Here is a 14,960-nt window from a genome sequence, read left to right as displayed (position 1 = left end):
AAGTAGCAAGGGAATATTTCCAAAATTCACCACAACACTGAGTGAAACAAAAAAGATAAGAGACTACATTTACTTTGTTAGCTGTGGAGAAAGATCAATTCTTCCTAATAATACAATCTAAACATTACATTCCAAACAATAACCTTAATTAATTACCATAATGACTTCTAATTAATATCCATTATTTGGCATGCTGCTACTTACATTCAAATCAGGATGATAACCAAAATGCTGCTGATGATTATAATGGTGATGGTGATGACTATAAGATGACATTGAACTACTACTCTCTCCACCATGATGATCTAATTTCTCATTATTATTCCTAGTTTTTTCTTCATCATTATTGTCTTCCTCTTCATCATATTCTTCTTTAGCCACTTTCTCCAACCCCAACATTTCAACACTAGGCCTATATTGGGGTTGGTACTCACAATAGGTAGGTATTGAACCCGTCATTCCAGCAGCATCTGCTGGAACGACGGATGGCAGCTTAGAAAGTAATGCTTCCAAACTGCTCATTGAAGGCGTGATCTTCATGTGTTGATGGTGATTGAGATGTTCGTAGAATTCAGTTGGTGCCGGAGTTGCTAAATTGGCTTGTAAGTGCCACGCATCGGGTGGTGCGCCGTAACCGTCCATCCTGAAAGGATATGCTGAGGAAGATGGATGTGGCAGTAGAACTCCTGGAATGCTTTCTATGTAACTAAACTTCTTTCTTAGTAGAACCACATAGCTCAGGTCTTCTATGACCTATATAATTAGTCCCCCAGTAAATTTCAAGAATATACGACTACAAAAAAAAACCCTATGTAGTCCATCTATACATATATGTTCTTTTTAGCTGACGTGTTTATATTATATACCGACACTATAAATAGTTTTTTAAGCTAGCTGTGCGATTTAACCAGTTATGAAAGGTTATTACTATATTTTCAACTAACCGTATCAGGGTTATATGAAAAGCTACCTGTTGTTATAAGTCACCATAATCTTATTTGTGCTAAAATTCTTTGCACTGTCAGCGCACGTAACACAAACTTTTATATAGTTGATATAGTGTTGGTTTTAAGAGTTTTTGAGTGGGGTGGGTGAGTAGGGTAGAGGGATAAAGAGATTATACCTTATGAACAGCTCCTAACTGAATAACACCTTCTCTAACAGCAATCAAGGCTATAGTCTGAAAACAATAAAGGATAAAACAAACATTTGATCCAACAAACCTAAGTGAAATATAATTTTATGGAATGTGGTCATGAATTTTCTTTTACCTTTATACCAGAACGGAACTGAGCTTCCCAAGTTCTTGGGTGCTGTTGGAAAAAAAGAAAAGAAAAAAGAAAACATGGTAACAAAACAAAAAGTATTGAAAATTAATAAAAATATATAAATAGTTAAGCTTAGAATATGTGCTTACAGAATCAGCAGAGTTGTGCCATGCAGACAAGAAATTGATTTCTTGTTCATTAGGTTCTTTATAGATCCATTTATGACTGTGATCTGCTGCTACTTTTCCAATTATACTGCAAAAATAAAAAATAAAAAACCCATAAATTCAGGTAGAGAAAAACCTTGGAATAATTGAAAGGTACTAAACAAGTGGAAGGAAATAAAGTTTTGCATATATTTCTTTGTTATATATATATATATACCCTTCTCCATAGTTGTAGATTTCATGGGACATCTTGAAAAAAAGGTCAGGTTGTAATCCTTGATATTCTCCATAACTATTAGTAGAAGATCCTTCACATTCATTCATCTCTGCTGTTGATGCTGCAAAATTGCAAAAACCATCTTCCCATACCAATATCCTATATATCATTTAATTATACCAAAAATATTAAGCTAATTCCCATCTAGCAAAAAAGGTATATGAGCAAAACATTTACCAGTTTCTTCTATTCCCTCTTGACCTATCATATGCTCCTCCTTGGCTATCCCACCTAATTCAAAAGAAATACAATTAGCATTATATATGTGATTTGTTTTATGAAAATGAATTAATTCAACCAGTGGATTTCAGATATCGGATGGTTAAACAAAAAAAAACAGGTTATAACTGAATGAAAAGTAGTATACTTGGGAGGAGGATAGTTTCTGGGCAAGATTCTCCAAAAGACAGCATAAACCCATTGAGAGTTTTCATGAATACACAAACTTCTTAGAGAGTGTTGAAGAAGATGAGTAACTGCTAAAGAGCTAAGTTGTTCTTCCATTTAATTTGGAATTAACTTCTTTCCTTTGGCACTTGAAAGAAATAATTTGTGTTAAGAGAAGCAAAGACATAACATCCTTTACTTTATATAAGGACACCACCAAAGAAATAGTAGTAGTATCACATTTATACCTCTTCCCTTCTTTCTCTCTCTCTTATATAATGAGAGAAAAAGAAGAAAGTGTTTTCAAGATTTTACACTGCACAAGGCCCCACGCTTTTGCCTGCCCGGTTTCCAATAATCTCTCTGAATTTCTTCCTTCTTCCTGATACCAATTTCAATTTTATTTTGAGAGTTGAGGCCCCATTTGCTATATGCGGGAGTCTCTTTAAAATCCAGACCCCATTTGTGGGATTACGTGGTGATTGTTGTTGTTGGGAGTCTCTTTAAAATGGTTCTAGTGCTACTCTTTTTTCTCAACTACTTATATTCCAATTTCATTTATTTATTGAATTATGAATATTATTAACCAATGTGGAAAAGAAACTTCATTTATATTGGGTTTTCTGCAATTCTTTTTTTATACCTTGGGACCTACTAAGGCTGTTCACCAGGTTTTTTGAATACTACAATATTGTTTCTAACATTAGCAATATTCAATGGACCTATCCTATCTATAGTTGATTTTTTTTTTTTTTTAAATGTATTTGGAAAAATTTACATATCAACGGTGGATGTCTAGTGCTAGGTTCATAATTAAATATTTACAAATATAGTGTCTATCTACTAGGTTCGTCAGAATCTATATATACTTAACATTTTAACTCCGCACTTGTATATGTAGTTAGCAAAATTCACGCCTTAAATGATAATAGGTGTATTGACATATCTCTATCTGATGATTTAAAATCTTGAATTTACCTCCACTAATAGAATGGCCTCAATCATCCTTTAAAATTAAAATTGGTCAACATAACATGAAATGTTAAGGTTGTCATAAAAATTAGGCCGTTCAAGTCACCAATCATATTGCCGAAAAAACTAAACATGACGGACTTCGAATGTTGCACAATTGTGAAAGTAATACCTGTCAAAATTAAGAACCAAATAAAATAGCAACACCTGTTTATAACCCACCTCAAAAATTGAACACGCCAAATTAAAGAATTATGCTCTCTATCATAATAAAACTGTTTCAGTCCATGACAACGTAAAGAATTTTTACGCTGTCGATGAATTATATTTTAACGCGCTATAGCAGGTCATCCGCTTATTTTTACGGCACTAACCTCGATTATTAAAAACAAATCTATAGTTCTCTTTTAAATGACTTTACCGTAAAGGATTTTTGTAAACGGTCAGCGTACAGAAGTTAAAATATATTACAAACGATTGTTTATGAGATAATTTTGGAAGAAATACATGTCAAAAAGTATAAACAAACCTAACACAAGATGAAGTTCGTGCATATGCCCAAGAAGTCAAATCTCCAAAACAAGGAAGTCGAAGTGAACAGCCTAACAACTTACTCAAGGTCCATAATCAAGGTAAAAAAAGAGGCAATTGCTGTACAATTCCAGTTATACTTAGTACCAAAAGTTGATAGAAATTAAAAAGTTCAATAGTCTCATGACATATAGGTGTCATGAATGCGTCTGTTTTCTTTGACCAATTCAATCTTCTTTTCTTTTCAGACTGTTCATTACAATTAATAGCCGCATTGGTACTCATAGTATACATCCAAAATTAAGTTTTTGTTTTTCTGTATTTGTACGTTGTGGTCCAAACACACAAGGAACAACAGATTCTATATATATATATATATATAGAAAAATCTAATTTCATAAATACACAAAATGCATATTTCAATATATATGTACACTACGGCTCTCACATGATGCTATACTTTCTGTACACATGATGCTATACTTTCTGTACACAAGATACTTTCATAATTTAAATCAGTCAAAAGATTAGGATTTTGGTCTTAAAATTTTGTAGTAGCTAGTATTCCATCCGGTGCCAAATATTAATAATTTGGCAGACTGAATTATCTTAAAATATTTGACGTTTTTTTTTTTAAAAAAAAGAAGAAGTCATTTATTACATTTTCTTCCCCTTCATGAGATCTACCCTTAATTAATTTCGATAATAAATTATTAATTAAGGGAGACATTTAAGGAATGATAAATTAAATACTACTCTACTACTTAGACAAATACTCAAATGATTAACGCTATTAAATAACTTTCCTGCTTTAAGAAACAAATAATATGGACAAAAAATTTAGCGTAACACTATTTAGGGTTTAATTAGCACATCTTGGCTGAGATAATGACGAGTTGAATTATGAACCCTTCTTACACTTTTTCAATCCAACACTCTGCGCAAAAGATGAAAAATTAATTTAAGTAGCCGCCTGCCCGCTTAAACTAAAAGGCCGACGGATATAAAATATAAATCTAATTATGTATAATATGTGTATGTCGACTAAAAAATATAAATAATGAATTTGGTTGGTTGCATAGGGAATGAATACCTAGAGAATTCATTGGGGCAACGTAAATAGGATAACTGATTATCGTACAACACAAACAATGAAAACTCAAACGGTTTTGCAGTTAGCGATGAATAATAGAAGCATTGATTACATATAATTGTAAGACAGAACAGTGTCTAGTCTTGTGTGTGTGTGTGTGTGTGTGTGTGTGTGTGTGTGTGTGTGTGTGTGTGTGTGTGTGTGTGTGTATATATATATATATATATATATATATATATATATATATATATATATATATATATATATATATATATATATATATATATGTGACAAAAATTTATGGACTAGACGAAATTATCGAAACTGTACTTTCTTCCTGTCTCTTTTTCTTATTAAAAGATAATATTTAAACTAGCTCCATTGCCAATGTCCATAGCACACTCGTAAAAGATTAGGAATGTGACTAAAAGGGCAGCCCGAGTCACAAGGTATCCCGTATTCACGTAGGGTTCGGTAAAAGGGTGTGATGCAAATAGTCTACCTTAATGCAAGTATTAATGGTTGCTTCTGTGGCTCGAATCCATGACCTATAGGTCACACGGAGACAACTTTACCGTTGCTCTAAGACTCCCCTTCAATCAGTGGCGGAGCCACCTTATAAGAAGAGTGTCAAATGACACCCTTTTGGGGGAAAAATATACTGTGTAGGTATGTTAAAAAAAATTATATGCATATACGTATTGACTCCCGTTAATTTTCTGATATATTTACTGTTATATATTTTGACATCCCTTAATAAAAATTCTGGCTCCATCATTGCCTTCAATGTTGTAATTAGCATAAAAATATTCAAACTATGTATGATGAAACTTCTGAACACAAGATATTAATTTAGTTAAGTTTAAGTTGGGAGCATGGACCTGATTTTATTTCAAAATCAAGCAAGTGGAAATTTTGTTTGTTAATGAGTGACGGTGAAACTCGAGCACAAAACCTCTGTATACTTTGATATCATATTGAACTGTGCGATCATGTCACGGCTTTACCTTTACAAAACAAACTGACAGGTAAATAAGTGTAGATACGTGCATACAAATACATGTGACATCTTTAGAAATTCCAAACTTCATTATTTTACTGTACTTGTATCATTCGTTGCTTTCAATTTCTACCAAGCTGACAACTATGGGAGTAAAATTTGACAAGTCTTTTTTCCTGACCCTTCATTTCAGAAGTTTAGTACTTACAGTAACACTATTTGATCACCTAAAATATAACTATTGTTAACTACCATAGTAATCAAGTCCAACAAACCATATAGTAAGTCGAACTAATAACCTGAAAATAGGACATTGAACCTTTTGCGACACTGATAGTTCAAAAACATTACTATAATGTGTATGTGCATATAAATGAAATCCAAAACTAAATGTACTCGCATATAATTGGCAGCTTTTCAAGATGGCTAGGTATTTAGTTCATTATTTGGCAAACAGCGTAAATATTTGAAACTTATTTTTCGACATGCATGTTTTGCAATATTTTCGTCTAGGAGAACGTACCTTTGGCTGTTTTTCTTTTTTCTTTTTCTTTCTCAAGTCTATCAGTAAAATGATTACTACATAAATATAAATATATTAATACAGATTTTTGGCCATCCTTTTCTTGATAGCGACATACATTGCTATCTTTTATTAAATTTTGTTTGGCACTTTCTAAATGTGACTCATTTTTAAAAGGTGAGTGTGGGGGTGGGACGGTGCTGTAGAATGGGATTCTGTTAATTGGAGTATAAATTTGTGTTGCTTGTGCATGAATGTACGACTGATATAAAAGGCAGGAAAAAAAAAGAAAAAAAGAAAAAAGAAGAAAGAAGTAAGTAGAGTGTATTGGGGACAGAGTTCTGAGAGAGTGACATAAGCAAGAGAGTATTTGTTTGGGTTCAAGAAATTGGATGAATTTTGTATTTATTGATGGATAGTGATGGTGGTAGTGATGGCTCTAATCTTGTGGGGACTAATTTTTGGATTTCTCTTTTAAGAAAAAATTAAAAGGTATTGCTCCTTTTTTGTTTTTAAATATCCCACTTGATATTCAGTATTCGAATTCGTTCAAGAAAATCCACATTAATACCTAAGATTCGAACCAGAAATTTCTGTTAAAGAGATAATTGATATTTTTGTGCTCTTTTAACTAAAAGAGTCTAATTTCTACGCACCAATAGCGTAAAAGAGGTTTTGAAGCATTAGATCACATAAAAGATAAATATTAGTAACAATATATAAAAAATTATAACATATTCCCTCTGGTCCACTTTAATTAATTTTTTGACCCTTCTTTTGTGGTCTACAACATTTGATTTTTTCAAATATCAAGAAGAGTTAACTTCTTTTTTTTAAAGTTGCCCTTGGAGTAAAAAAAACCTAGGAGTATTTGTTATACTGTATGTTTAATGATCAAATTAGAGTTAATATGATCAATTTTATTGTTAATTAATGCTAAAAGATAAATTCCTCAATATGTGTGAAAACAACAAAAAAAACCAATTAAAATGGACACCTAAAGTATAAAATAGGAAAATTACCAGCTATGCCCATTTATAGGTAGCTCTTTACAACAATTGGTCAATTGATAAAATATTACTAATATTAACCAAATTAGCCAATTACCTATTTGTAGCAAAAAAATATCAAATTTTTGTTTTGTTTTGAGTGGGTGTTATTAGAATAGATTGGGCACAACTTAAGGAGCTTGAATCTCAGTTTTGGGATGATTTGGTGAAGTTTTGAGGTGGTTTGAATTGAAAATTCGGTAAAAACTGAACATGAAAAAAGGTATGTGTATCACATTATGTATCACATATGTATCATATTTGTATCTATTATGTATAACATGTATATCCATGTATACCTATGTGTGAGATACATGCGTGATACATATTTGATACATGTGCTGCAGAAGACTTTTTTGAATTCGATTTAATTACGAATTTTGATATAAAACCAGTCCAAATCACCTCCAATTTTTCTCAAAATTTTGTATATTGACTTATCTATATATTTTCAATGTATTTCAACTATACCCATTGAAAAAGTTTCTTTTTTGTTTAGATTTTTGGAATATTGTATATATTTTTTGTATATCATCACCTTATTTTGCTGCCTCATCCATAAAATTTCCTTTCCATCTTGTATCTAGTGTTGCTAATCACGCTTAAAAATATGGAAGGTGATTTTTGTATGTGATTTTTTGAGAGAAAGAACCCTATTATTTGGTTTTTCAATTTTTATTGGCTAGTTTTGATAAGTCTATGATTAATGGCTAGAGGTTGGCAAGTTGAGATTTATTTGGGACATTTGTGTAAGTTTCCGTATAAAATAAGACACTAAAATACAATGATAATTAAAAAAATTCTAATACTATAGGTGCGTATAAGTTAAATCCTAGTAAAATACTCACATTAAATTAAGGAGAGATAGAAGAAGTTATCAAATATTAGGTATGGTGGAGGAGAGATGAGTGACAGAGAAGACTTTGGTCAAGATAAACAAACATAGTGTGGATTGGAATGCATTGCCCCATCCCTTTCCTCCATATTAAGGAAAGTGGAATCTCTGCTATTCCCATCCTTCCCAATGTTTTATGTCTCTTATTTTCTTTACTCTTTTCTTTCACCATTTCAGTGTCTAAAAAAGTTAGTGACTTAAAAAGCTTACTTCTACTTCTTAGGAAATTTCTCTATACTCTATCACCACCTTTAATTTATTTTTTCTACCCTCTTTTTAATAATTTAATTCTACGTTTTTTTTGGGAAAGGTTGGTTAGTCGAACATATTGTTCTTTTTAATATATTTATTGGATTGTATTGTACCTATAGTACGAAACTTAAAAGCCTTTTCCGCTATTTAAATTATGTACAAGAAATTATAAAATCTTTGTTCTTGAGAAGTTTAATACACAATGGATATGTTAGTTTATGTAAAAAGTTAGAGAAATATCCTAGTGAACAAACAATATTCTTATTTATAAAGTAAACTTGTAAGAGGATTGAGTTGTGAGACCAATCAAATCCTTTTATTGAAATAGAAGAATATTAAATAAGAGACATTATGACATGATGATATCTCATACTGCACTGCACAAAGGAAGCAAATCTTGATTTCCTATTTTACTTTTTTCATGGAATAGATTCGGAATGTTTGACATGAATGTTTTTCAATCAGTTGATACTAATTTAATAAACATTCAAACGTTTAGTTTATTAGTGCACATTAATTTTATGTTCGAGTCTTTCATAATTTACAAAGAAAAGAAGCTTTATCAAATAGTGAGTATATTAATAAATAAAGAGCAGCCAGCCTAGCACTTACTTGTCGAATACCTATATAGCAGTGGATAACAAAGAAATAAAAATAAAGATTGTACGTTACGAACTTATGATGTCAAATATTATAAATTTCAGTGATTTCTTGGATTGATAGAACGGCGTATCTCTTAGTTAAATAAGATATCAAAGGTTTCTACAGTTTCCAATATAATCTTTGTGATAGTTTGGACCTTCCATATTCAGAAATTATAATATTTCACTTCGTTGTTCACATCTCAACCATGCAAACGTGCATGGGATATTAATGCAATGCGCAGGCCTCCAATATTTCTTATTGCAAATCATTAAATCAATATTCAGGTCTAAAACCACTCAAATATCAATAGAGGGACCTCTGTGAGTTGACTTATTACACGTGTCACACAATGCATGGTACAACTGTTAGAGCACCAAAATGTACAGTTTTTAACTTTATTAATATATAATTTAACTGATTATAACATGTTACTTAATTACCTTATTTTTCAGGTTGTTAACTCTGTTTAATACGAACACCTACCTCTAGTTAGTTTCTAAACGATTAGTTAGTTTAAAAATCATTCACATTATCTTTGTATATAAGTTAAAATCCCATAATAATAGTACAATTGCAATGTATACCTATTTTTCCATAGCATCATGGAGTTTTAAAAGACTACTTCAAATTTCATACTTCGCCCCGTGAAGAAATTTCTTCTTGCATTTTGGCCCCTGCAAGAGCTGATATTTCTTATCTGATTCTCTTTAGGAGAAGTTAAATTCATGAATAGTGGAATAAGGGAAAAAAAATAAGGAGAAAAAAGAGATAAATATCGATGAGATTGGAATCCTACGCCTAAATGATGAGATGTGTAATTTATGTAGAGCGGGTCAACTCTGCTTAAAGGTGGGAAGCTGAAGATGCTGCATTTTGCATGGTACTATAGTTTTGCTTTCTAGGAATAGTAAACAAATAGTCAAACTTCAAATAGATTACTACTAGTATTATACACCAAACATGATTTTTTTTTTAAGAAAAAGGAAAGAACCTGGAGAGAATATTAAATTTTTGAGTAAAGACGGATGATCAAGGATGCAAAGTTTATGAGTTTCTACAACGATCTTAAGTTAATATCATAATGATCAAATTCATAGTTAAATACGTATAAATATTTAGTAAATTTTATAATATATATAAATATACAAGGTCGGGGCAAAAATTACTAAATTCATAACTAACCCTCTAGATATGTCCTTGTTTGTAGGTCAGGCTTGATGTTGGAGTAACATCACTTATTTTCTCAAGTCAATAGTTTGGCAAAAGTGGAAGGCAACTGGGTTGTCTGAGAAGAAATGTTAATTATAGGCCAGTGAAAATAGAGCTGGATGCCATATTTTCTAATCATAAGTCTAGCTAGCTCTCACTCAATATTATGAAAAAGCTAAGTGTAGGGTACCTGCAAAGTGGGAGATGATGAAGATTCTTATATACAACACTTCATTGCCATTGACTATTTAGTACCCATTTTAGGCTAGGATACCAGGTCTATATGCAAAGGTCCTATATTCACCTAACTCTATAATCTCCACTCTCGACAAACCAATATTAATATACACATATTACTTTTTAGAATATTATATATATATATATATATGTATACATATTGTGTGTGTATTCGTTCAATTTTCTTATTAAGAGGTACTAGATAACACCCCTCGTTTGGATGGTGCTCATTCACTGCTAGCTATACAGTTAGAAAATCATATAAGCTAGACTGTATTAGTTTGAGTGCCTTTATGGATTACTAAACAACTTGGTTCGTTACCTTACTCCTTAAGCGTAAGCAAACATAAATAGTAAAGTAGATACATCAATTTTTACGTGAAAAATTATTCGGCTCAAAAGGTGCAAAAACCACGACCTACCACGTAGGAATTTAGCTTCAACTTCATTAGAACAATGAGCCAAATGTATCGTTTATAAATCCATAACTCAATACTCTTTAGTTCTCCTACTTTAACTATTTGACTGACAAGTTACTCCAACTTGCAAAATCAAATACCCACTCCAACTCACTGATTGTATATAACACTTTGATTGCGACTCGATTTCCTAAAACACATTTACTATACTGACTTAAGAAGAACACATAACCGGTACTCGACTTGAGTATAGAAAATATAGTTCTTCAGTTGATGTGTAAAAAGATAATCTCAGCAGTCCAAAAAAGATAGTATTCAAATTTCTTAGACTCCGAGATCTTTTAGGAGTCCTATGCATTGTCAGCTTCTCGTTTGATAGGACTCCTACTGGTCCAAGGACTCCACAATTCTTGGTACTCTTATCTCTCGCTTATGCAGACATATTTTCTTGGACAACAACCCTTATCATATTTAGTAGTCCTCTTCCAGCAAACTCGGACTTGAGTAACTTTGAGATAAAGTTACTATCTTGAAAGAACATGCAATCAACAACCTTGAGGAGCTGGTTCTTAGAGTAGTTAAACAGCAACGTTAAGGACCTGGTTCTTAGAGCATTTTCTCTGAACAAACTTTGTTAATCATCAAAACCTCAATACTCAACAAATTTTTCCTTTTTGATGATGACAAACTTTGTGGACATAAAAAATAGGTAATCGCCTCATATCACTACACTATAACCCAAAGCACATACAAAATATATACAACAAGCACACAAACATGCACATCAACACCCTCAACTCTATCTTCCCCCTTTTGGCATCATCGAAGCAAAACAAAAAAGATGTTAGATAGACTAAGCACAGTTAATGCAAAATTCATGGCCATATAGGCAACATCACAAGCTCAAGAATTATCGAAACAAATAAACTATGCTGATGATATAACCATGTGCTAAACATTAAAACATCATAAGAGAATTCATTTAGCAGTACCAAATTAAGCCCAAGACCTTGTCTTAAAACATTAGAGCAAAATAAACTAAACATCCTGCAACCTACTCAGAACTAGAACAAAAGAAAAAGAACTAAAGCACCACTGAGTTAACAGAATAAGCTGAAGATATGGGGTGAAGGAACAGAGTCAAGGGTGAGAGGAAGAAGGGGTCAAGGCTCTTACAAGGGTGGCAATCTGTTGGGCATGAGCCTCTCTGTCCCTTCCGAGCTCCTCCTTAGTGAGCTAACTCCAACCTTTTAGTGAGCTCTATTGCCCTGTTGCTACCAGACAAAATAGCAAAACCAGTTGGTCCCCTACCCTTGATCTTCTCATAGCCACACTACTTGACTGTAATAACATCCATAACATCATTGTGGTTTCCAAACTTAAGCTCATGCAAGGAAATATTGAGCTTGTCAAACAACTCAGTTAACATGAAGCCATAAGGCATATCATGCTTAGGCTTGGAAGTGTCTACAACCCTTTCCATGTGCTGAATCATCAAGTTAGAGAGATTGATAGCATTACCAGTTATAAGTATTTCCATCACATCCATGTCCAACAGGGCAGACTCATGCCTCCTTTCAGATATCTACAATATATAGGAGTTCACAAAGTGAAACAACAGCTTATGAAAAAAAGTCATATCAGTCTTGTACACCTTCTAGGAACCATCTAACTCAAACTTCTGAGAGAACTTCCTTGTGACCACAATTCCCGTGTCCACATCATTATCTATGACTGACCACTTTTTCTTCAAGTAATTGTCAAAACCTAAAGAGGGAATATTCAGTAGCATCCCAAGATCTTCAGCATCAAACTCCATCTCAAATCTCCTAACAAAGCTTCTTGACCACTTTGCCATCAAATTGGAAGTTTGCATAGAACTCCAACACAATAGGCACACAGATAGGAGGAAATGCCTTAACAAACATGTGTCTCTTCTCTGTAGTTCAAGTTTTTCAAATAACTGAGCAATACCTTTCTCATAAGTGTTTGCAAGAATCTTCCCATTCAACTCTTTTTTGTTCTTGAATTCAGTAAGTTTGTTAACTATAATAACCCAACCGGTCGTTTTAAGAATGAATGCCCCGATACCCTATTAACTGCTTTTCCCGTATTTGTTTATGCTATTGTGAGTTTCCGGGAGGATTCGTTTTGTATTTTGGAGTGTTTTGGGATACTTAGTCCTTTAATGAGAGCTAAGCTTTAGAATTTGGACCATAGTCGGAGCAGTATGAAGACAACTTCAGAATGGAATTTCGTCGATTCTGTTAGCTCCATTGGGTGATTCCGGGCTTAAGGGCATGTTCAGATGGTATTTTGGAGGTCCATAGCTTATTTAGGGTTGAAATACGGAAGGTTGAATTTTTAAAGTTTCTGGTTCGATAGTGAAATTTTTATATCGAGGTCGAAATCCAATTCCGAGAGTTGGAATAGCTCTGTAGGGTTGAATGTAACTTGTGTGCAAACTTTGGGGTCAATCGGAGTTGGTTTGGCTGGTTTTATCATCGGGTGTAGGATTCTTGAGATTTCTAGTTCATAAGGCTTGGGTTGGAGGCTGATTCGTGGTTTTAGCGTTTTTGATCTGATTCAAGGGTTGAAATAAGTTCGTATGATGTTTTAGGATTTGTTGGCATGTTTGGTTGAGGACCTGGGGGTCTCGGGTGAGTTTCGGATGTCTAACGGATTGGAATTTGGACTAAAGCAAAAATCTAAGCTGCTGAACCTGTCATAACCGCACCTGCGTGTGTAAGACCGTATGTACGGCGCTGCAGAAGCAATATGATGAATGCAGGTGCGGTTTGAGACCCAAGTGAAGCTGGTCGCAGATGCGGCCCAAGAACCGCAGAAGCGGACCACAGTTGTGAGTATAGGGTTGCAGGTGCGACTTATGGCCGTTTAATGAAAAGTCATAGGTGCGGATAAAAGGTCACAGAAGTGGGATCGCAAGTGCGGTAGAGCCCTCGCAGGTGCAAAAATTGCTGGGCAATAAAAGGAAAAAATGAGGGTTTGAACTCATAACTTGAAAAAATGATTTGGAGCTCGGTTGAGGGCGATTTCTCGAGGGTTTTTGAAGGAGAAACATTGGGTAACGATTTCTATCTTGATTTTGATCTTAGAAATATAATCTATTGTTGTTTTCCTCTTCTAATTAAGGAATTTGGGGGATAAAAGTTTGAAAATGAGAGACAAGTTCCCCAATTGAGAATCCGAGTTTTGAGTAAGATTTTGACGTCAGATTTTGGTGATTTTTATTCGAGTGTGTTCGTGAGTGATCGGGGGTTCTGAATTTATAAAATTTATCCAATTCCGAGATGTGGGCCCGGGGGACTTCTTGGGCGATTTTCTTAATTTCGCGTGTTAGCTTCGAATTAATTAGTTAAATTAGTTACTTGAAGTTATATTTACATTATGCAATTAATTTGAATAGATTTGGGCCATTTGGAGTCGGACACTCGTGACAAGAACGTGACTTCGAGTTGATTGAGCTGGTTCGAGGTAAGTGGCTTGCCTAACCTTGTGTGGGGGAACTCCCCTTAGGATTTTGGTGTTGTTTGTTATATGAGTTCTATGTACGTGAGGTGACGAGTTCGTACACGTGCTAATTGTTGAAAAACCCCATTTTTATTAAGTAAATATCTGTGTTTTTCTTGAAATTGAGCATTTTTGTACTTGAAGCCTCTTGTTTAGCTTAGGAAAAGCATGCCTATGTGTTCTAATTGTTTTACCTGCTTAAACTGCTTAATTGTATCCTGTGCAGCATGTTTAGGGTAGAATTCCTGTTTATTCACGAACATAACTGTAGTTTCTTTCTTACTACTGTTGTTTGTTTACTTTGGGACTACGAAACGATATCCCGGGAGATCCCCCTGCATGTTTACTTTGGAACTACGGATCGGTATTTCGGGAGATCCCCCCTGCATGTTTATATTTGGGACTACGGGTTGACACTTGGGAGATTTTCCTATACTAGATATTTACTTTGGGACTACGGATTGGTATTCCAGGAGATCCTCTGCACATTTACGTTTGGGACTAC

At 33.6% G+C, this 14,960-nt stretch overlaps 1 protein-coding gene across 1 annotated transcript; it reads right to left on the bottom strand.

Annotated features, from left to right (window-relative positions):
* Positions 1-42: 42 nt before the first annotated feature.
* Positions 43-2,350, bottom strand: LOC107813471 (protein RICE SALT SENSITIVE 3). Its single transcript, XM_016638747.2, has 7 exons — positions 2,080-2,350; positions 1,890-1,943; positions 1,653-1,811; positions 1,418-1,523; positions 1,272-1,313; positions 1,124-1,180; positions 43-753 (listed from the first exon to the last, which is right to left on the bottom strand). Exons 1-7 carry the CDS (start codon positions 2,214-2,216, stop codon positions 172-174), a joined length of 1,137 nt encoding a protein of 378 aa, XP_016494233.1. The 5' UTR covers positions 2,217-2,350; the 3' UTR covers positions 43-171.
* Between the last annotated feature and the right edge of the window lie 12,610 nt (positions 2,351-14,960).

Source organism: Nicotiana tabacum, chromosome 20 (genome assembly GCF_000715075.1).
Source record: "Nicotiana tabacum cultivar K326 chromosome 20, ASM71507v2, whole genome shotgun sequence".
NCBI classification, from domain to species: Eukaryota; Viridiplantae; Streptophyta; class Magnoliopsida; order Solanales; family Solanaceae; genus Nicotiana; species Nicotiana tabacum.
This window is presented reverse-complemented; position numbering and strand designations above follow the sequence as displayed.